General features: G+C 38.8%; 1 protein-coding gene across 2 annotated transcripts; it reads right to left on the reverse strand.

The window, feature by feature from the left end:
• Window positions 1–2,255: 2,255 nt before the first annotated feature.
• On the reverse strand, window positions 2,256–20,963 carry LOC126849396 (protein enabled). Of its 2 annotated transcripts, none has more exons than XM_050591173.1 (8): window positions 20,623–20,963; window positions 11,903–12,224; window positions 11,372–11,532; window positions 9,497–9,558; window positions 8,255–9,381; window positions 7,909–8,094; window positions 7,551–7,803; window positions 2,256–7,451 (listed from the first exon to the last, which is right to left on the reverse strand). In XM_050591173.1, the coding sequence occupies exons 1-8, from the start codon at window positions 20,625–20,627 to the stop codon at window positions 7,423–7,425; spliced, it is 2,145 nt and encodes a 714-aa protein (XP_050447130.1). In that variant the 5' UTR covers window positions 20,628–20,963; the 3' UTR covers window positions 2,256–7,422. The 2 variants fall into 2 exon arrangements, with proteins under 2 accessions (XP_050447130.1, XP_050447129.1); XM_050591172.1 differs by lacking the exon at window positions 20,623–20,963 and adding an exon at window positions 12,876–13,297.
• Window positions 20,964–21,541: the final 578 nt, after the last annotated feature.

Below are 21,541 nucleotides of genomic sequence, written 5' to 3' on the forward strand. Positions count from 1 at the left end.
AAGAGGAGACGTGATGTTCGTTGCGATAAGGGAGGAGAAGGGATCACGAGGACGAAAACATTACTCTACATCTCGAAATATAGGGTGTCCCGTGAGGTTCCTCACGGCACGTTATTTTTTCTTTAAGATTTTTTCCCCACAAAAAACCTGCAACCTTGTTTCGAATATTTTTCAGAAATCATTGTGGACACTTTTATCTTTATACGAGACATTCAAAAAATTGGCTTAAGTACAATGCTTAAATTTTTAAAAGTGAAGATTCTCACTTTCATAAACTTTGCAGGAATTAGAATTGTATTGATAATCGCGCGTATCGAAATTTTAATCTCGAGTGTGAGTTGAAAATTTCCACCCCAATTGCGGGTTGAAGCATCCGAAAATATAGGAGAACAAACCGCGCGTATCTCTATGGGATGAGTTTGCATAGGGTATTCAAAATTATACGCATAACACAACGAATAGGAAATTGATAACGACGAGCGAGACCCAAATAAAATCTATCTTGCGTATTATTGTTCCAATCGTAAAAAAAAGAATCGAATGCATAATTTTTTTATCGTCCGACGAAAGCTAAGAGTATCGGAGAATTTCTGGCCCGCCCTATATGTCGCCGGTCATGATACCGCGGTCCCATATCGATCCGCTGCGCAACCACCACCGGTCGACCTCACGACGAATCGTCGCCAGTTACCTTGACACACGGAATAAGGTCCGTGCTCTCCTTTCGGTTGCATTGTGCGTTACGCTTTTTCGGCTCAGTGATGGCAAACACCACGAAGTGGTTGTTTTCTCGACGATCTCTACCTCCTTATCAAGGATCTTTCTATTTGCCTTACATAATATCCTTAGGAATTGCAATTTAAATCGATTTCCAAAATAAAAGCAAAATTATGTATCAGAGAAAAATTGAAAAATTTATAGAAGCAAAAGAAGTAGTCCGGAAAAAACCTTAAATAAGAAGAAATTAAAATCTATTTATATAAAATATACGATTTTTCATTTTATTTCATATAGGAAATTTTTTTCCTTTACTTTATGTATTCATTTTTATTTGTCTTTTTTATGTTCGCACATTTAGATCTCGAAATATCTGAATAATTTTACTATAAGTCATACTGTTTGTTGGAAATCGACTATCACGTGACTCAAATAAATTATGATAAATTATATATCGATGTAAATAATTGCGCAATCAAAAAGAATGTAGTGCTGAGTCAGCGCATGTTAATGACGTAACGAAGAATCCATCATCGGTGTAAATATAGTTGATCGCATCGCGCGAGATATCAAACTTAGATCTGGTAATCTCGGACGAAGCAAGAAAGGGACCGAGTAAACGGAGTTGAAGATCGATCGTTGAATAAAACAAAAATATCGTGCTGGCGATTGACCGAATTGAGCCGGACAATCGATGCGAGGTAAACGCACTCGTAGTCGATGTATATCGTCTTATAACATATCGTAAATTCTTTTTTCTCTGGCTTAAATCTAATTTTGTTCATAATTTTTAGTTGCAAGTCAATATAATTTATATTATTATATTTTTTTTCATAATTTAATGCTTTTATTACTAAATCGTTATGCAAAAATTTTTGATTAAAACTCGTCCCATCAATTTCGTTCCATTCTTCTCTTTTCTTTTTTTACATTATATTATTAAATTTTTTTATGTTATCATACATTGAACTGTACATTGAATATCTCGATTGGTATTTGATGTTTGTCGCGAGCACTAGGTCATATTAGAAGTACAACTTTGTTCCAGCTGTGGAGCGTGATGACGTCGATCTAAAAATAACTTCGAGAAACATTTCATTCGCACGAGACATGTGCGTGAAGGCACGCGAACACGAAATCTATCTCCCTACCTTTAATCAAGAGACTCCTCTTCCCTCTAGTCCTTACTAAGTCGTTGATAACTATCAAGAAACCAGGCCGCGGCGAATAAACATATCAGGACATGGTTTCTTAAGCTTTATTAAGAATATTGCCGAATAAAAGAAAAAGAGAGAGCGAGACAATATATTCGCGAATAAACGTCATATCAAAATACAAAAATTTTAATTTGTAAAATATAAGAATTTTTTTTATATAAATATATCGATTTTCTTTAATGCGTTTTAATGAATTTCGTTCGAATAGAAGAAAAAAATGATGATACTTACGTAATATATCCGCATCTACTTGGACGAATGTATATGAAGAGAGAGAGAGAGAGAGAGAGAGAGAGAGAGAGAGAGAGAGGAAAATCTTCCTTACAGCGTATATCCTTTTTATTATTTTGTCATTCATTTACATACAAATATTTTCAAGATACGTCTTACGAAAACGAAGTAGTGGCCATATTCGGTGCTCGCTGTAGAGTTCGCGCTTCCCTTACGATTAGAAAGAACGCGTTCCTCGATACAAAGTAGCTTCGTCGCTCCCCATCTCATTCACTTAAAATTATTATATTAACATTCGCCGCGTCCTTGAGCTCATTTCGTTTTCACTTCCGAAAAAGCGATCCTTGCGCGACCCGGCTCGCGATTTAGTTCGCGCAAAAAATAAATTATTTTTCCCCCCTCCTCTCAAAAAAAAAAAGAAAGAAAGAAATACTGGAGAGCCTAAGTCTAATCTTCGTGGAAATGATAAGAGGGCGCATCGCAAAGTTGAAATAATGTAACAGGCTCGATAGTCGTCAGATTTTTCATACCGAATATAAGATCGATGTATAGATCAACAACAATAGATTAGCAAGTACAAATCGCACTCGTGGATTTCGTTCTTATCGCGCTAAAGGAACTCGAAAGGAGAAAAAAAGAACCAGTTGGTGAAAAGCGCGCTGATCATATGTCAACGAGCTTACTCTCTTGCGCTCCGTAAGTATCCCAATACACACACGCTGCGAGGAACCTATGAGAGAAATGTCAAGTTTGGCAGTCGATGGCTGTTGACGGACGCTGTCTGATTTGCGCGCGGATCATTCAGCACAACATATCACAATTCGAGGTAAAGTTCGGCACGCTAATAACGGCGACTAATGATTCGCATAATGCAGCCTCGCGCACGTGTTCCTTTTGACAGCTATAACAATTTTCGTCGAGTTCAAACGCTGCGATCTGTAGTGTATATCCTTTGCTTTCCTCGTAGAGAGAATAATTACAGAGATCATTCCCATTCTCGTATCATATCGGAATCCGAACTCGCCGACATATCGATTTCAATTAGTTTTCCATCCCTCTTATCGACCCCTGATTCATGTTCATCGCGTGATTACGTTTTGTGTGCATAAACGATTGTGCTTATCAATTTCTTTACTTATTTTACATGAAAAAAAAAAAAAATTCGCTCTCGAAACTTTGTGTCTCGCGCGAATTTTATTGAAATATCGGTGATCGAGAAATTGCATTTGAGAAAAATGCATTTGATCGTTACAACTAGGACACCACACGTATCGCGTGTGCAAGTCGCTCGTCCCTATTTCTTTCTTTTATCTAATATTACGAACGATTCTTTCGCATATCGCTTATATCGAAGGCAGGACAAAGCGACGTTTAAAAATGAAGGATACCACAAAGATGGATTTCTTCGTGATATCGTGACGCTTACGGCATAGCTTATTAATAATTAATGCTTTACACACGTTAATCCGCAATCATTCCACGCCCTAAGAATAGTCTAAACATGAACGTTTTCACTCGCGTGAGTGAAACCGGCAACGAATTGTCAAAACAAACGGATTCTTGTATAAATATCAAGTGAAAATTTTTTTCGCGAGATTACATTGTCACGCGCCAATTAATTATATTAGAATTCAATCAATTTCTTTCTCTCCCTAACGACTTTCTACGATTTATACACTTTATCATTTACAAAATATAATGGACGTTAGCCGTATTCATACAACGACAATGTATATGAAAAATAAAAATATAAATAAGAAAATATAAATGTAAAAATATATATGAATGTTTAAGGCTCAAAGGTAAATTAACGACGTCGATTAAATTACTGAAAAATTTTCGTCGCTGGTTTCACTCGTATTAAATGCAAATTTCGAGTCGCTTATGTATATTCGATCATTAACATAGCAATCACATCGCAATACACAGTACTTATTAATGGCCTCGGTCGCGACAAACCTTTATTATCTCGTTTATTATTCAAGTTTTTCCTTTCGGCCCGTTCCTGTCAACTAACTTTTTCCAATCGTAACACAAACACACTCTTACAATACCCGCTTTAAAACTACGATATGAAAATTATAGTTTCGCCATAATATACTCAATATATGTACTGCGTGTGTATCTAAGTGTGCAAAAAAATATATACGCAAATAATATGCATATCGCAGCTTTGATAGTGCGTAGTCGCAAATATCGTCTATAATTACGCGATAAAAATGCGTTATATTAATGAGAGACGACCGAGAGTACGGGAAAAAAACCAGGGCGCTATCAATGCGCAGTTACACGCATTCGTATTATAATTATACACGGTGTTTCACGATGATTGCATTTAATTTTAACGAAAGATTCTACGAGCAATTTGGAAAAAAATCTTTTCTCCACTAAGATATCGATATGCCAATATAGTTTTCAAGATATAAGCGGTTAAAGACAAAGAGCTCTGTCTTGACGAAACCAGCTTCAGCAAATATATAATACAAGTGTATAATATAGTATATATATTTTTATTTAAAAAATTCATTTTTCACATAATTTACTATTGTTCAATATAATAGCATACACTCTTTCTCTCCTTCCTTTTCCTTCTTTCCTTATTCAATTTTTAATTTATCAAAAATCACGTGAAACATCGGATATATCGGCGGGAGGGAAAATAAAAAGACAAAGAAAAGGAAAAAAGCGCAAGCGAAAGAACGATAAGAGAACGAGCTCTGTAATTGCGTCTATAGAGAAATATTCGAGAAAGCTTTTCGAGATATTTCTACAGATTTTCTACCTCTTTCTCATCAATCGTGATACCGCCGTTTTGGAAAAAGAAAAAAACGAAGAAGAAAGAAGAGAAATATATGAATAAAATAAATACATTATACTGGAAGATCCACACCGGATAAATTTATATGTACAAAGAGATGCAGTATAGAAAATAGAAAAATAAAAAAAGGACAGAGGAAGGGGTAGAAAGATAAGAAGTACACCCTCTATATAAAAAGATAATCGCACGCACAAATTGTGTGCTTACAAATCGCATATACACGCGCTTCTCTCGATTATCGGCATATAATATTTGCGTGCGATGCGTTATTTTCGCTGAGACAGAATGCAAATTACTCGCACGAAATACAGCAAGGAAATAAATGTATAATGATATCACGCTAGGTAAAATTATAGCCGATATTTAGGCAGAAAATTACAAGAGAAGACAGAGACAAATTACAAGAACTAATCGATAAAAGATAAACGACAAATTGTATTTTAGATATCGAAGATAAGCTTTACCGCCGCTCGTTGTCAAAATTGTACCTTTCCTTGCGAAATTATCTCTCACACTCCCATGACTCGACTAGAAAACTGTCTCTCATCTAATCCCTTCGAAATGATTATCAAGGATCCTTACGATTACATTTATCGTAAAACAAGTGTACCAATATATGTATAATAAAGCGCGGTAAAGCGTTGCGTGTAATAAAAATCGTGTAAAATTCAGCCTTCGAAGAAGATGACACGCGAGTCGGTGATGGACGATTTACCGAAATCACGCGCGCGCGTATAAGATAAATATATCTTGCGCGTTTTTTTTTCTCTCGCGAAATATCTCAATATTAATAGTAATTCTCGATCACGCAATCATGACAGTGATAGCGAATCAAGTATAATTATTGCATATCGCGTTCAAACTGATGAACCGATTCAATGGTAGAAGCCATGGCTTTTCGTGTAAAAATTTGGTCACTTGCGCGATAAAATAAAACAAATAGCTTCGAGAAATGATAAAAGAAATAAACTACTTATCGTATTATGAATGTTTAGCAGCTTACCCGAATGAAAAAAACATTGTCTAAACAGAAAAGCTTGTGGAAAGAAAGCTGAATAGAATCCGAAAACTAATCACATGGAAAGCCATGAAAATAGAGATTAGAGAGACGTCGGGTTTCAAGAAAGCTTTTCCTTTTTTTTTAATCGAAAAAAGTATGATTCGATGTACGATAGTAGTTTGGTATATGAAGAACAAAATACCGCATATTTCTAAAATGTGCGTCGAGTCGTAATTCGATATCCTGGAATGAATTAACACGGAGATTTTTTTCTTAACTACATATCGTTTAAGAGCGCAATATAGCGTGTCCTCGAGAATTTCACAATCAACGATCGTGGCATCCGTCATTTATTGCTATTTACAATGTTTAACGTGTCTAGGAGATTAGCGCAGTATCGGAGAACATGGGATGTATCTTGGAATGTATTTGCCCATTTACATTTTCATTCAGAGATGAATCCGCGTCACAATAGAGATCGACAATGCAATGTGCTTCGCATAAATGATTAAAGCCGGCAACGTGTAACAACATCGCGCCGATAAAATAAAAGAAGAACGAAAAAAAGCGAGGAAAACACATGCCACGATATTGACGAAAGAATTCTGTATAGAATGTTGTGCATGAGATCGTTCTTGTGTAAAAAAATGTTTCATTATACAAGAGAAGTCTTAGAAACCCTGCCTGACCATACACGGTAAAAAATATATGACGCGTAACTTGGACGTTGAAATAATTGAGTCTCTTGCGGTTTAAATGAAATTTACAATGAAAACTTTCTAGTTGATTAATATCAATCTTAATTATTCAAATTTTGTCACTTCACTGACCTCGATTATAAACTTATCAAAACGTGGCTATTACTGTAGATATTTATATGTGTGTATAGAGATTGATATTATTTATACATATTATAAATAGAACACCATTTTTTGATCTTTATCGATATCTTCTTCAATCTACAAAGCGATTTAATAGTACTTCATTGTGCGTGTACTTATTTTATATTTTCATTGTAAAATGTTTCTCTCTCGCTTGAGATTTGTAAGGATTTCTTATGATCCCTTGTGCTTGTACCGAGAGACTTTTTCCGTGAAACTAAACTCAAATGAAACTCAACTGATTCAACGTTTTTCGTTACAATTGTTATTTATATAGCAAATAATGAAAAGATTAACGGTCACTTAAAATACTAAATTGGATTAATTTACTTACACATAAACGTCCGATATACATCAATGTAACCACACTACATTCTGTTGCAAATACGTTGTAAAAACCTGTGTGTGGTTCTCGTTAATGTCGCCCTAATATCGAGCGATCTAGTCATAAAACTTTCTCTTTAATTACTTTTTTATTTTCTTTTTTTTCCCGTCTTATTCTTGTCGGCTTCGAGAGTTCGACTCTGGCTCCTTTGCTTCTTTTTTTTATCGTTTTCTTTATCTCTTATTCAGTTCTGTTCTCACAACTAGAAATATAAAATATCGTATAAACAAAAAAATGTTGCATTACACATTTTGTCGAACGATAAAAAAGTTTTTTATAACCATAAAAAATAAATCCCTACCATCGATTATTTCCTGCTTCATTTTTTGGAACTCTTTACGCACTTCCTTGATTATCTCCACTTTAAAGGCCTCCATCTCTTGCGCGGTAAACGAAGTTCCGTCGTTAACTCCGTTTACCTTGAGAAGGGTATCCTCCGAGGCCGAGCCAAACCTCTTTCGTACTGATTTCGGCGATTCGGCGCCGTTGGAGAACTTATTATTTGATGTATTACTCTTGTCCCAAGATTTCTTATCTGGTGAGCTTTCCGGCTCCTGTAGAAAGAATCATTCTATCTTTCCTTTTCTCTTTTTCTCTCGTCAATCTTTGAACGTATTTAAAAAAGCATAAAGGATTTAAGTTACGCGATATCTACATACCGGTGGTTGTTCAGGTTGCTTTTTCTCGGCAGCAGCTCGACGGCGTGCCAAAGTCTTAGCCATCTCGTCCATCATGGAAGCCATTCCGCCGCCTCCACCTCTTCCTAAAGTACCATAATTGCCACCACTTCCACTACCGCTACTGCTAGTGCTCGAGCCACTGTTTTCCACAGGCTGTGATTGTTGCTATCGATAGAAAAGTTTCAATGTTATAATATTTGCATGTTGCGATATATAATTGTTATTTTTATGTATATCCGTAATATTAATAATTCCCATTTTGCATTTTTACGAGAGGTAACTATATTCTTATTAGAAGATTAAAATTTAAAAAAGATAAAATTACCTGTTTCTTCTTAAGACGAGCTTGAAGAGCGGCAGCTAATGAGTTAGTATCGGGTGGTGGATCGCTTGAAGAACTGGTGGATGAGACGCTGGCGATGGAATTGTTAGCATTAGGTACCGGTGGTGGCGGTGGTGGAGGTGGTGCGGCAATTCCGGTCAACGGTCCCATTGGGGGCGGGGGTGGGCCGCCGCTAACAATAGGAGCGTAAGCGTTAGCGCCGACCGTAAGGTGTCCGCCGGTGGCGTACTGATTCACCGAGTTTGATGGCGTCCCATACGGATTTGTAGTGCCTGCTGAGGGGACTGCTTGATTGCCTGTACCGCCATATTGTGCTTGCGCCTGGGACACGATGCTGGCGTACTGCGATTGACCGGGTTGCGCGACCGCGTATTGGCTTCCCGGACCGGGCGGTGGCGGACCGGCGGCGTACTGATTTATCGAGCTACTGCTTCCGTATTGATTACCACCACTGCTGCCATACTGCGCGACCTGATTGCCGGTCGATTGGTTGTATTGACCTGCATTAGCCTGCCCTCCCGTAGCATAATTGCTCGTCTGACTGTTAGTGCCATAGAAATTATTCTGACTGCTGGATTGCGGATACTGGTTTGGACTCTGGCCCACGACGCTGCTCGCACCGCTGCTTCCGGTGCCGCCAACGGAAGCGGCGCTTGCGTACTGATTACTCGTAGGCGCGGCACCATACTGACTCGCCTGATTAGTAACGTAGATAGATTGGGACTGCTGATTTGCAACGTTCGATTGGGATGATGGTGATTGTGCGTACTGATTCATCATCAGCGGTGGTGCCGGTATCGCGGACGAACTAAAGTTCATCATTGCTGGCGGACACGGAGGGGCGGGGGGTGCAATCGGCGGCTGAGGCGGCGGTACCGGTGGTCCAGTTGACATTTGTGGAGGAACTGGGGCCATACCACTGACACCCTGCATTAGTGCCGATTGCTGCTGTTGCGGTGGCTGCGGCGCCGGCGGTGCCGACGAAGTTCGATGGTGACCGGATTGTTGTTGTTGTTGTTGTTGTTGTTGTTGTTGCTGCTGCTGCTGTTGCTGCTGCTGCTGCACAGTCGGCGGGCAGCTTGGTGATATAGGATTAGGACTGCCGGTTGCTGTAAAAAATATTAATTCGTTATTTTTATTTATTTTTATTTAATATATAATGTAATATTTTTATTTAATATATAATTCATGCGTTAGGAGAAAAAGAGAGAAAGCGTAATATACCTTGACTTTGCTGGGACATTCTGCGTTCCTGAATTATTGCCACGTCCTCTCTGGTCATGGTTCTGCGCAAATAAAAATTGAGATTAGATACAAATTATTCTTTCGTCAATGTATGTCATTATTAATGCAAAGCATAGTAGGGCCAGCCAACTAGACTAACATAATGGACATATTCGACGACCTATATACTAGATAGTACAATCCTAGACAGAAATTGCACTAAATTCGCTTTAATTATTTTAAAGAATATTTTTTAATATATTCATACACACATACAATAAGTTTATCATTAATTAAATAAATTAATCGCACAGTAAATTCAATCACTACGTGAACAATATCGTGCTATTTTTTTTTATTTTGTTATATATTTCGACAATAATGAAGAGAACTCTTACCCTAAACCACAGATCACATCGAGAGATTTAAACATCAATATTAAATTTATGCGGGTCCAAGGAATTAAAGAAAATATTAGTCCAACATATTTTCACGCAGAACTTTCATAAAGCTTTCGTAGAGAATGAACTAATATGGGTACCATCGCTCGTTATCTTATCCCTATCGAATCTGTGTATATTTAGAAAATTTCTTATTCCCCCCCCCCGCCCCCCACCCCGACGACCGTTCGGGATATCGAATCTATCGAGCATCATAAATTTCGTAAGACACGAAAAACCGAAGGAAAAATGCCGCGAGCTCAGTCGCACGATGCATTCGGGTTTATTTCGAGCGGCGCGGAATGCAACAGACGGAGAGTGGAATTCTCCTGCCCTCAGTCTCTGCGATTTTATTTTCGACACCGCGCGAATATTTCTTCTTTCCGCCGATTCTCGTTTTTTACGCGTTGCATTTTTTTTTTATCCATTATACGGAAGAAAGAAGAAGATAAAACAAGAGAAATCAGAAGTCGATTTAAAACCGCTGAATCGCGATCTTTCGTAGACTACTTGAAAATGAAAAAAAAGGAGCTGGATGGGAGATTATTCTAATATAGTTAAATGCCCGCAGCCTCCACTACAGGAAATCAGGCGTCCTAAATAAACGCATGGCCTTTAACCCATATTAACCTGCCGTTATAAATTTGTAATATTATTAAATTAATAATTTCTGGATATATGTACGAAATTTTTATGGAAAAAAACTTATATTTCTCAGCTTAAGCATTGCCTCTTAATATTCTTTTCACATGTCATTTAACGAAATTGTACGTTGTGTAAAAAATTAATTACAAATAATTAAAATTTTGGTTATTAGGGGCTAAGGGCCGCGAAAGATCACCTCGTGTGTCCATCGCCCGGTGAGCCACGCGCGCAGCCCATTTGAATAACGGTGCCAACGGCACCACTAACGGTCGCGTGGTGCTCGGGGGTTGTGGTGGCGGAGCCTACGGGCAGGGCCGTCTGGCCTCCTGTAGGCAGATGGCCCAGGGACAAGGAGATCCGCGCGCTACGCCCTTGACTGCAACCAGTCAGGACAGATGTGTGATTCACGTTTCAGATGAACGAAGCAGGGAAAATTTTACAAACGGGCCTATTCGTAAATCAAGTCGTCACCTTCCCTCTCTCCCGAATTAAACTATTCACATTTTTATCTTATGATATCGCGACGCCGTAGATATCAAGATCGTCTCGCGTCTCGTCTCTTCCACACTGACTTGTTATATTTAAACAAGAAAAAATTTCAAACACGCCGGGAGAGAGAGAAAACAAGATTGCCTGCCCTTTGTTCGGAAACGTAGCGTGAATCAACTCGGCCTGTTGTGCGCGTCGCATCATATCTCGTGACAGGAAATAATCCGCCGTAACGAGGTAATAGTCGCGCCGTAAATTGTTGAAAAACGAAAAGGAGGTTCAGGGGGAAGAAAAGGCATACCTGTATCCCATGTCCTCTTCATATTGAGCGGTTGCCTGGCTCTGCTGTTGTTGCTGTTGTTGTTGTTGCTGCTGCTGCTGCTGCTGATAGGCGGTCTGTTGAGTAGTCGTGGCGGTTGTCGGAGCGAGACTTCGTGATATGTTACTGCCATTGCTCAGCACCTACGCAATAACACGTGACGTATAATTAAAAGCTAATTAAGGATGACAAATCCAATTGTGAAAATATCCGACAAAGTCGACTGTTGAAATTACTGTCAAACTAACTGAAATCGATGTTCCATGACAACAAATCTACGTAGCGACGATATTCTTCGGTCATTTTATCAATATCTTAATAAATTAATAATATCTTAATAAACTAAGCTAATTATGCCAAAACAAAGAAAATATAAAATTTTTTTTTTCTACGAGACGAAATACTATTCGCGATATTTACGACACTATAAACTACGTCGATAATTAATTGATCCAAGTTAATTCTAACAATAAGATAATTACGATATAAGAAAAAAAGGAGAACGTGAATTACATCGAGTGCTTGGAGCATCGCCCGGGCAAAGGCGTCGGCATCATCCTTACTGGAGAAATTGAGCCCGTAGACCTGCTTATTGTCCCGCCATTGATGAAACGTGACTGTCGCCTGATTGTACTTGAGTCCCTTGAGGATCGCGCAGTTGATGACGATCTCGTGGTCCTGTAGCTTCCTGCCGACCACGCGGAACGTATTGTTCACCTGATGGTGATAGAGCTGGACCTTGGACAGGCCGGACGAGCTGCCGCTTGGTATCCATTTCTTGTTCACATCATCGTACACCATCACCGACGCGCGGGCGGATGATATGCTCACTTCGCTGTAAACGAAACAAAAACATGGATTCTTTGCGTTCTAGTCAATTAACTTCTTCTGCAATTGATTTTTCATGTTTTTCGTTTCTTTTCTTTGCGATCTTCGTTAAATTAAGAGAGAATCGTTCTTTCAATGTTAAAAAGATGTCAAGGTTAACAATAATGTATTTCTAATTTAATATTTAATATAAAAAGAAAATTAATAAATAAAATATACTCTAATAATTTAAAGAGTATTTTGCAGTGTTTAAAAATATTTTATTAGAAACAATAATATATTGTTGACATAAAGAGTTAACAAAACAATCCGAGTAAATATTACAGCCGGATTAAAAACAATTCACACGGTAGCACCAGAATTACTTCCTCTCTTTGCTCGTGTGTGAAAGTCGCGTGGCAACTTGGATAATAATTCGCAAACTCGGGAAAAAGAGACAGATTATGTCAAATTTCTCCGATTTATTCCGATTTCACATCTTTGCAATCACTCATAAATGAACAACGTGACACGCAAACAGTGCAAGCGTCACGAAAGATCTCGCAAGCGACGTCCGTTCCTTAGATTCTCGCGACAAGACGAGAGTTCGCCGATCTAGCGATAGAGCGGGAGAAGGCGAAGGACACAAAAGAGAAAATCGACGTGTATCGCTGTGTACCATGAGCGGCCGTCCTGCTGCCAGGAAGATCGTTGCTGGCGATAGCCAGTAGTACGCTGCTGTACGCTCGCACGTTGCGGCAACACGGGACTCTCCTGCATCGTCGCGGAGGGACAACGCATCCTGGGGGATGTGTAAGCGTCCCGATCCTCGGACGTGGGATAGGTCTCGTAGGACCATCTGGTCCTGTTGGTTTTGGAGAAGGAGCTCGCGCGAGAATCCCACATGATCGCTCGAAGGGAGAGCTTCCTCCTCCCCTTAGGTGATCATCTTTGTCGCATCGAACTCCGTTATCAGTGACCGCGTCGTTATCGGAGCAAGATAAATCGCGAATTGAAATACACGGCGTTCGTTATAGATTTAATTAAATATCTACGATCTAGGATTCGCGGAAGAACTCGCTCACTCGCTCGCTGTCGCTTTCACTAGACTGAAAAGCAACAACTCCCGCGCTCCGTTCGTTGGCAAAACGGGAACAGGACGAGGTAGGATGTGGCGAGATACCGCCACTTCCTCGACCGTTCTGTCCTGCTACTGTGCACAGTCGGAACAGAATGATAACGCACGGTCGGCCACAACAACGTCCGTCGCGATCCGTGTATCGAGGACGTTTGCAACGCGAAAGATAACGAGGAAGAGAGAACGGATAAAAAAAACACCGTCGATGGCTTTTTTTTCGCGATCGAGTCTGCGTGTCATAAAAGATTGTCAGGTGTACGTAAAAAATATCAGCTGTTATATGTCACTGTCATTATTATTATTATCTGGATTCAATTTTTCGAGCGATTGTTCCTCCTTCATTTCGATAATCGCAAATTTCTTCGTTATACACATTCTACTATCAAAGCTCGATTTTGGCCAACGATACTAAAATATACAGGACTGAACTCGTTCCGGTCAGACTTTAAGATTTTATAGGAAATTTAATTTTGAAAAAATTGCCTATAAATGGTCAAAAAATGCTTCCTTAAAAAGTTAAATAAAATACAATTAATTAAAAAAAAAAAAAAACGCATATTTTTCCTGACATTTATAAAGATGTATAAAATAACCGTGATTTCAGAGGTTTTTGGATGCTAACTTTTTAAGGAAGCATTTTTCGACTCATATTTATAGGAAATTTTTTATTCAAAATTAAATTTCCTATAAAATCTCAAAGTCTGGCCGGAATGTTTAGGCCCACCCTGTATATGTACGGCGGTTTTGCCAATTAGCGCTACCGCATTACGTATATGGGTCAGAGACCGAACGGCCTTGCATATGATAATTAGCGACCCAAGCGCGCATACGCGTACGTAATTTAATGTATGCATTGCTATAGGGATCGTCGATTTTTTCCGACAATTTTAATACAGATATTAAAATACTTTTTTGTTTATATAAGCAGCGAGATTAGAGGCTTAAAAATCTCATCGCAATACTTGAAGGAAAGGTCCTTTCAGCACGAGTATCTTATTTTGCACGACTTTCTGAGAGATGATCGCTTATGTGCGACACGTAATGCACTTATCACACGCCCTTCTTTCAGAATCACGGATTCGTCGTCACGTTCTCGATCGCGTGCGCGGTTTTATCACGCTCTGCTCGGATGCCGGAACTTTTAGAGCATAAAGCGCCAAACGCGTTGTATCAGCAACCGGAAGTATAACGTCGAGTATCTCTCTCTCTCTCTCTCTCTCTCTCCTTTCTTCGACCGGTATACATAGATCAAAGTTTGAGAGCGCCGTGTATTACGTCTGTAAAAGTGGAACAAATGCGTATCGGAGGGCGTTGCCTTAGATGCTTCTTTCGCAGGTATATTTCGCGTAAATCTAAAAACAGCATAAATCTCAATCACGCGATATGTAACCGACATGTAGCTCGTACGCGAAAACAACTCTCACCCCGTTTTATTTCCAGCAATGCTCAGTGAGCGTTAATCGTTAACCTTTCACCAAATGAAATAATCACATCGCACAATCGTATCTTGTCCATCCGGAAAGTCTCGCAATCGGATTCTCTCGATAGGAATCGCAAGGAATATTGCGTTATAATTTCGCGAGCCACTCATGTGAAACAGATTTCAATGTCAAATAATAATAAAAAAAGAAAAATATTAAATTGTGACATAAATTTCTCCTCGGAATTGCTGAAATTACGGCTTATTGGCCGGAAATGTTTTAATTTAGTCGAAATATTTCAAATTTTTTAAATTTATATAATTTGCGAGAACAAAGACTATCCTCTCGAAGCGAGAGAAATGTCGCTCTCACGTGTATGATTTTTTAATGACAATTTTACGTCGCGGTTTTCGTCGCGTTTTTATTATCTCGCTGCATTGTACGACGACGAAGAGAAGAAAATTATTCTCTCTCTGCACGGTAGAGAGGAAGCAACGAACGAATGAAATAACGACACGCGACATTGGATATCGAATTTATTCTTCTACGTCAACGTGCGAGCACGCATTACGTTTCGCTTTCATACGGCCGGTTAGTTTATGCGAGCCTCGTCGACAATGACGAATCCGTTTGGTGACGACACCATTATTAATCCTTGGCGGACTTCCGCGCGCGCGAACGATGCGTGTCGTGTCAAAAGATGACGTTGGGATCCTGAACATCGAGCGCTGTCACGTCTTAGATAAGATTTAGTTTATTGAAACGATCCGGGCGACAAGTTAGAGAGAAATTTATACGGGCTTTCACAGTCACTATGAATTATTTTCAGCCTCCAAACTCCATGTGATATTCCGCTATCATTAATATCTCTGCAAAATATTTTAATCGTTAAAAATTTCGATAATTCTTTATTTGTTAATAATTATTAATTCACTTAATAATTATTAATTATGTTCCTTTATTTTTTGGATTATCAATTTTATTAATTGCTGGTTTTTAACGACCAGAAAGACGTATGGCTTTATGGTGGTTTTACCTTGAGGAAACAAAAACGACATATGGCAGGTAGCATCAGCCTTAATTGGATATGTAAGTCAAGCTCCGACACTCGAGTCCTGAGGACTTTTTTTTTTGCAACACGAACCTTAAATCTTAGGGATCCAAGCCGATCGAGTCGAAAGCGTAATTTCTTTTAATAACACGACGGAATATAAATAATATTACATCTAGAAAAAATTTTTATGTTCAACAGATTCTTTTTCAGGATTATCAGCGATAAGATATTCTATTATTATTAAAAATTTTTTAATTTTTAAAAAAATATTTTAAATTTTTCTATGATTTTGAGGTATTAAATAAATAAAAATAACTTTAATCATTTTTTTTCAAAAAGAACAGAACACAAGATGCCATATAAAATCTTGAAAAGTAACGCGTACATTCCAAAGAAACATATATTTGTGCTTTTCTAATATCAAGAATAAAAATGCGATAGAGCTGCATCGTTTGCATATATAGAGAAGTGTATCCTTCTCCATTCCTCTTTATGCAAAAATTCCCTGTGCGGAAGAAAGTAAAAGAATCTTCTCCGGGTCGACGCAAGGTGCAACACAATGAGCGTGACAATGGACGTTTAACAAAAGAACGTACAACCTATGGGTTACACGCGTATATATGCCGAGACGCTACATATCAGCACGCCATGTTATATCCCGTGTATACTAAAGATACTCGCTCGGAATTGAGATAAGCAAAAAGCTTATGAAAATATTGCGTTTCATCTTTATCAATCCGTTAATCTAAATTGACTTGTTTGACTTACACGGATCTAATACGTGTAATTTTTTTTCACAGTTTGTATAAAATGTCAAAAAAAAAATTGAATTACTCAATATGCGAATAGTTCTTCCTTCGAATCCGAGCTGATTAATGAAGGGTAAATGTGGGTTACCCGTGCAATCTGCACCATATTGCAGCATTAAAATTAATTAAGCTCGGTTATTGAAGGCGAGATTGAGACCCATTATACGGCTTTACCCACGGTTTAGCAAATGACAGTGGGACATGATATGACGGTCTGTTCTCTCCCTGGTAGGAGCGATAGTGATTTGCGTTTTACATATGTATCTATCGCATACACACACGTCTGTGTGTGTGAAAACGTGTTGGTACATCGTACGAAACGTAACATTTCCGCCAGGTACAGGCTGTTCCATCGTCAACTGTATCCGAGGCACAGATTAAATATCTCGATTACCTTTAACAAGAATTTTAATTCTAATTATTAAATAATATTTTAAAATTATTAAATTCTAATTAATAATTACAAAAAGAGAAAATAGAATTAGTTGACGAATAAAATATTCATTACATATAGAACATTTATTTTTAATTCTTAGAAAATCGTCGACGTTGAAGCGATGTTTGCATTTAAATGCAAACAAAGATAAATTTAGACAGATAATTTTTGTATCTCAAAGTATCTTTCTCGTCTATGTGTGAAAATTGGTACGACGCTTTTGCACAATTAAAAGAGTTTCGACCCAGTGATCGCAGAGTCGTTAAAGGGGGCACCGCGTACACTCACACCCTCATCCATACACATCGACGCGAATATAGGGTACGTTATTCGAGCGACTGTTCGTTTTCCAGGTGTGGTCATTAACTCTGCTCAGTGGCGAGAAAATAGTACGGAATCATCATGAGAGGCGCGTATAAAGGGTAAGCCCAAATGTTGCCCAAACGTTCCGAGAAATTTGTATATGTGTATATATATATATATATATATCGACCGCAGGGGGATTAAAACGCGGACGAAGACGAGGAGGAGGTCTCCACCGCCTCCGCGAAGGCAAGGCGGAATGACGCGGAATTGAGCGGAAGTCGCTCGTGGCCTTCGCCGCGCAGACTTTTCGTCTCGCACACTCGATACTCGGCGACATACAGAACAAATTCCTAGAATTGTCATCTCTTCTCGTAATTGACAGATGTAAGAAAAAGAAATCGCATTATAATTAATTTTTCTTTCTAGAAGAAAAAAATTACAGACGAAAAAAAATTCAGATTAATTTCTTCTTTAGCGAAACTGACATTGTAGTCTTATAGAGTTATACGAGATAAGAAATGAAAACAAGTGACACTATAAACAAACACAGATAATAAAAATTTATCTTTAGCTTTGTTTCAGTCTCAATGTTTTATTTTGAAGCAAATGTAGAAAGTTTATTTGAAATATTCTGTTATTAAAATATTTAAAATCATAGACGGAAACATGCTGTTGCGCGCTGATATGATAGCTTTCTGTTAAATTTTTTGCTGCGAATCATCAGCGGGACACCCCGTGTATAGGATTATCAGGGATGAAGTCATCGCGCATTTTTCGCGGAAAGTATTCGATCCATATCTCTCGATACGACGTGTCGCATGACGAAATCAGAGTTCTGAATCAGAACCCTTGGCACGCGCTCATTGTTGTGCCCATATTGTTACTAATATTGTTTAACGAGCGCTTTGTACCGTTATAGACTTGGGCCATTCGCGACATTAAGTGCATCTGCGTCTGAATGCAATATATCAATGACGAAACGGTGTCGAATATATTTTTTTTTATCAAATCTATGTAAATATAATAATTAGATTTATATATATATGTATATATGTATATATGTATATATATTTCATTCGCCGGTAAGTACAATAGTGTACGACATTAATCGAGATTACTAGACAAATCTCGCAATAGTACACGCGATCCTATTTTTTTCAGAAATAAGGTAATAAAATTCTTTTTTGCCGAGTTCACCTGTGCCATATATAATGTCGGACATAATTATAAATTCTCATAATTGCACCGCGAATGGCCCGAGTCATGGAGTAACAGAAAATTGCAGAATCTGCGCAGCATTAAATTTGTAAGCTACGTATTAATATATATATATATATATCGATTGTTCAATCGAAAAGCATTAAATGACGAAATGGCATAATCGAAATTTATTAATAATGCATGTTTATCTGTAAAAAATGTTTATATGTAAAACTGATTATGTAAAATACACTGATGATAGTAGAAAATTTGTAATATATTTTGGGTGCAAAAAAATAAAATTGAAACAATAATTATTAAATATTAGCAGCCTCGGCTGTTTTCCCTCATTAATGTTTACGCGCTTGATTTATTTACATGAAACGATCTAAATTAAAATCGTAATTAATTGTCAACATTATTTGAAGGGTACATGAAAAGGAATTTTCAAACATTTACATTTTAAATTTTTCCACTGGAATCAAATGAGAGAATAAGTATTTGTCGAGCGGCGAATGTATCAAGCTGGTAAAAATTTGACTTAAACTCGTTCCTCTCAGAAAAAGAAAGAGAGAAAGACATTCAAACGCCTCGTAGTACGCTACAATTTCGTTGCGTTATCTTCAACCTTCGCATTTTTGAACGCGTCATGCAACCTCCGCGACATACACTATTGCATTACGCATCAATGCAATCTGATACGAGTAGCGAATAGAATTGAAACTGAATGTTGAGTTTGTGCTTTCAAACGCGACGCTTCAGCAAGGTTTCTTGCCTTTCCAAGGAAGCGGACAGGACAATGGAAAGTCGGACAAATCTCGTTAAATTTCCAGAGCTTCGTCAAGCAAATCGTTTAAGAAAATTCGTCAAAAAAAAAAAAAAATAAAAATAAAAGATACATTTTCAACACTTCAAACTATTAACTAAATTTTTAACGTTTGCGCGGAATAACCCGCGGTAAGGAAACAAGCTATGAGATACAGCTTCGGGATTGAAAGAAACCTGAAATGAAATATTACCATGACAATGTAGCCCGGCTTTACGTCAAATGTGACAGTTTACGCGTTTCAGAAATATTGCGAAAGCGCCCAATATTTACTGGTGTGGAAGAAAATGAGACAAGGGGACGAACTCTTTGTAATTGAAAGACGCATACATAAGCAGGACGGATATATTCCGTGAGGTTGACATTCCGTTTTCAAATAATCTCGATGTGTACACAATTGATAGGAGATTACGGGGAAAATAAATTATATCAGAAATTTGAAAAATGTAAGGCCAAGACTTTACAGAAGTGCAACGGGCGGGACGTGCACGCACACATATGCGTGAAATGAGGAGGAGGGAGGGGGAAGAGGGGTTGGAAAGGGAGAAGAAGAAGAAAGAGAGAGAGGAAGGAGACGTAATAAACGCAGGACTCGCCGCCGCCGCCTCCGAAAGGCAAGCGCTACGCTTGCGGAGCGCTCGTAAAGGAAAGGAAAACAAAAAAAAAGAAAAAAAACAAGTCGCTCGTAAAACAAAAGTAAAAGCGGAGCACGCATGCTAGCCGAGGAGATGGGGATAGGAGAACGAATCTCGGGATCTTCGTCGAAAATTGTTCGGTGCTGTCAAAAATCGTTACGGTCCTTGCTCGCCCTCGAGGGCCGGACCAGCCGAGGCAAGACAGGGCCGTTACCCTTCGGGATTTTAAAGAGCGAAAAGGTCGAATTAAAGGCAAATGATCCGCCCCCTGAAAGTGATGCCGCGTGATCGATATCTCGGTCCTTCGCGATCCTTCTCGCGTCCATCGGCAAAAATAAATAGCGTCTTACATTGTCGACGCGATATTCGAGGCGACGACGGCGACGGCGACGGAGACGATCGCCCCTTCCGATATTGAACGATGAAGGCGACAAAACATTCTCGGCGAAGAGTCGAGGGGACGCGACGATTTCGATTGTTGGAAGGAGAGATCTCTGGGATGGTGGAAAAAACTGCGAAGCTTTCGGTCACGGTCGGTCGCTCGCTCCATCGACTCTCTCTCTCTCTCTCTCACTCTGTTACAAATGCATGTATTACTCACTTCATGTTTGCTTGGCCGGTGAGCGTGTGCTATGCCCTCATGCAAGCCGTATTCCTGCTCCTGCACAGTATATCACCGAGCCCATGAAAACACGCGAGATTCGGACAAGACTTGCGATAGTTCGACATATAAATAACGAGACCGAGTAATCTCCAGTTCCAACGCGCGGCCACTAACACCACCGTGACACCCTGCCGCTGCACATCTGGCCGGCCATATTGCCGACTCCGAATTCCTACTCCCTACCACCCACACACGTCGCTCTCTTATATATACGAGACGGCGGTGCTTTCGGCGTTGCATGCGCTGCAACGAGAGACGGCGAAAAGCGAAATGCTAACAGAGGGCCCCGCCAGCAAGACTAGGGACTTTCTTTTTCTCCCTGCCTCTGCTCCGCCATATTTTTCCCTCCCTTTTCCTTTCTCTTTCGATCGACTTTACGAATTTATGAAAATTCGCGACCGACAAATCTCTCCTTAAATTTACAGAGGAACGATAGATACAGGAAAAAACGCGATACATAAAATGTTCACAAGTACTTGCTTTTTTTTTTTGTTCCATCGACATTTGGTAGGTTTTATTCATTCAATTCCTTTTCTCTCTATCTTGTTCTCAAACAAATATTTTGACATTTAAATTATGAAAGTTCATATTTATATACATACGTTAATTCTCTTCTCTTATTCATGCTTTCTGTGTTCGTTGTAATTCTCTTCTCTCTCTTTAATACTTAAAAATGTAAAAAATGTGCACGAATATATTTACTCGACTCGTACTCAAAAGTTCGACTACTGACTATCGTAAATTTTAAAATATATATTGTCGTGACACTAGCGCCGCAAGGCGCGAATCATGCGGAGTCTCATCGACAAAATAACTGTCATCGACCGGTATTCATAGTTCGTTCATTTATATTTAA

The sequence above is a fragment of the Cataglyphis hispanica genome, chromosome 5 (assembly GCF_021464435.1).
Source record: "Cataglyphis hispanica isolate Lineage 1 chromosome 5, ULB_Chis1_1.0, whole genome shotgun sequence".
NCBI lineage: Eukaryota > Metazoa > Arthropoda > Insecta > Hymenoptera > Formicidae > Cataglyphis > Cataglyphis hispanica.

Bases quoted from the DNA above. Each gene is read 5' to 3' on its own strand.
- LOC126849396 (XM_050591172.1), bottom strand. From the start codon at position 13,102: ATGTGGGATTCTCGCGCGAGCTCCTTCTCCAAAACCAACAGGACCAGA. The intron at 12,225-12,875 runs GTACACAGCGAT...TTTCGTTTACAG, and splicing joins CAGCAGGACGGCCGCTCATG to CGAAGTGAGCATATCATCCG. The intron at 11,533-11,902 runs GTAATTCACGTT...GTTATTGCGTAG, and splicing joins CGATGCTCCAAGCACTCGAT to GTGCTGAGCAATGGCAGTAA.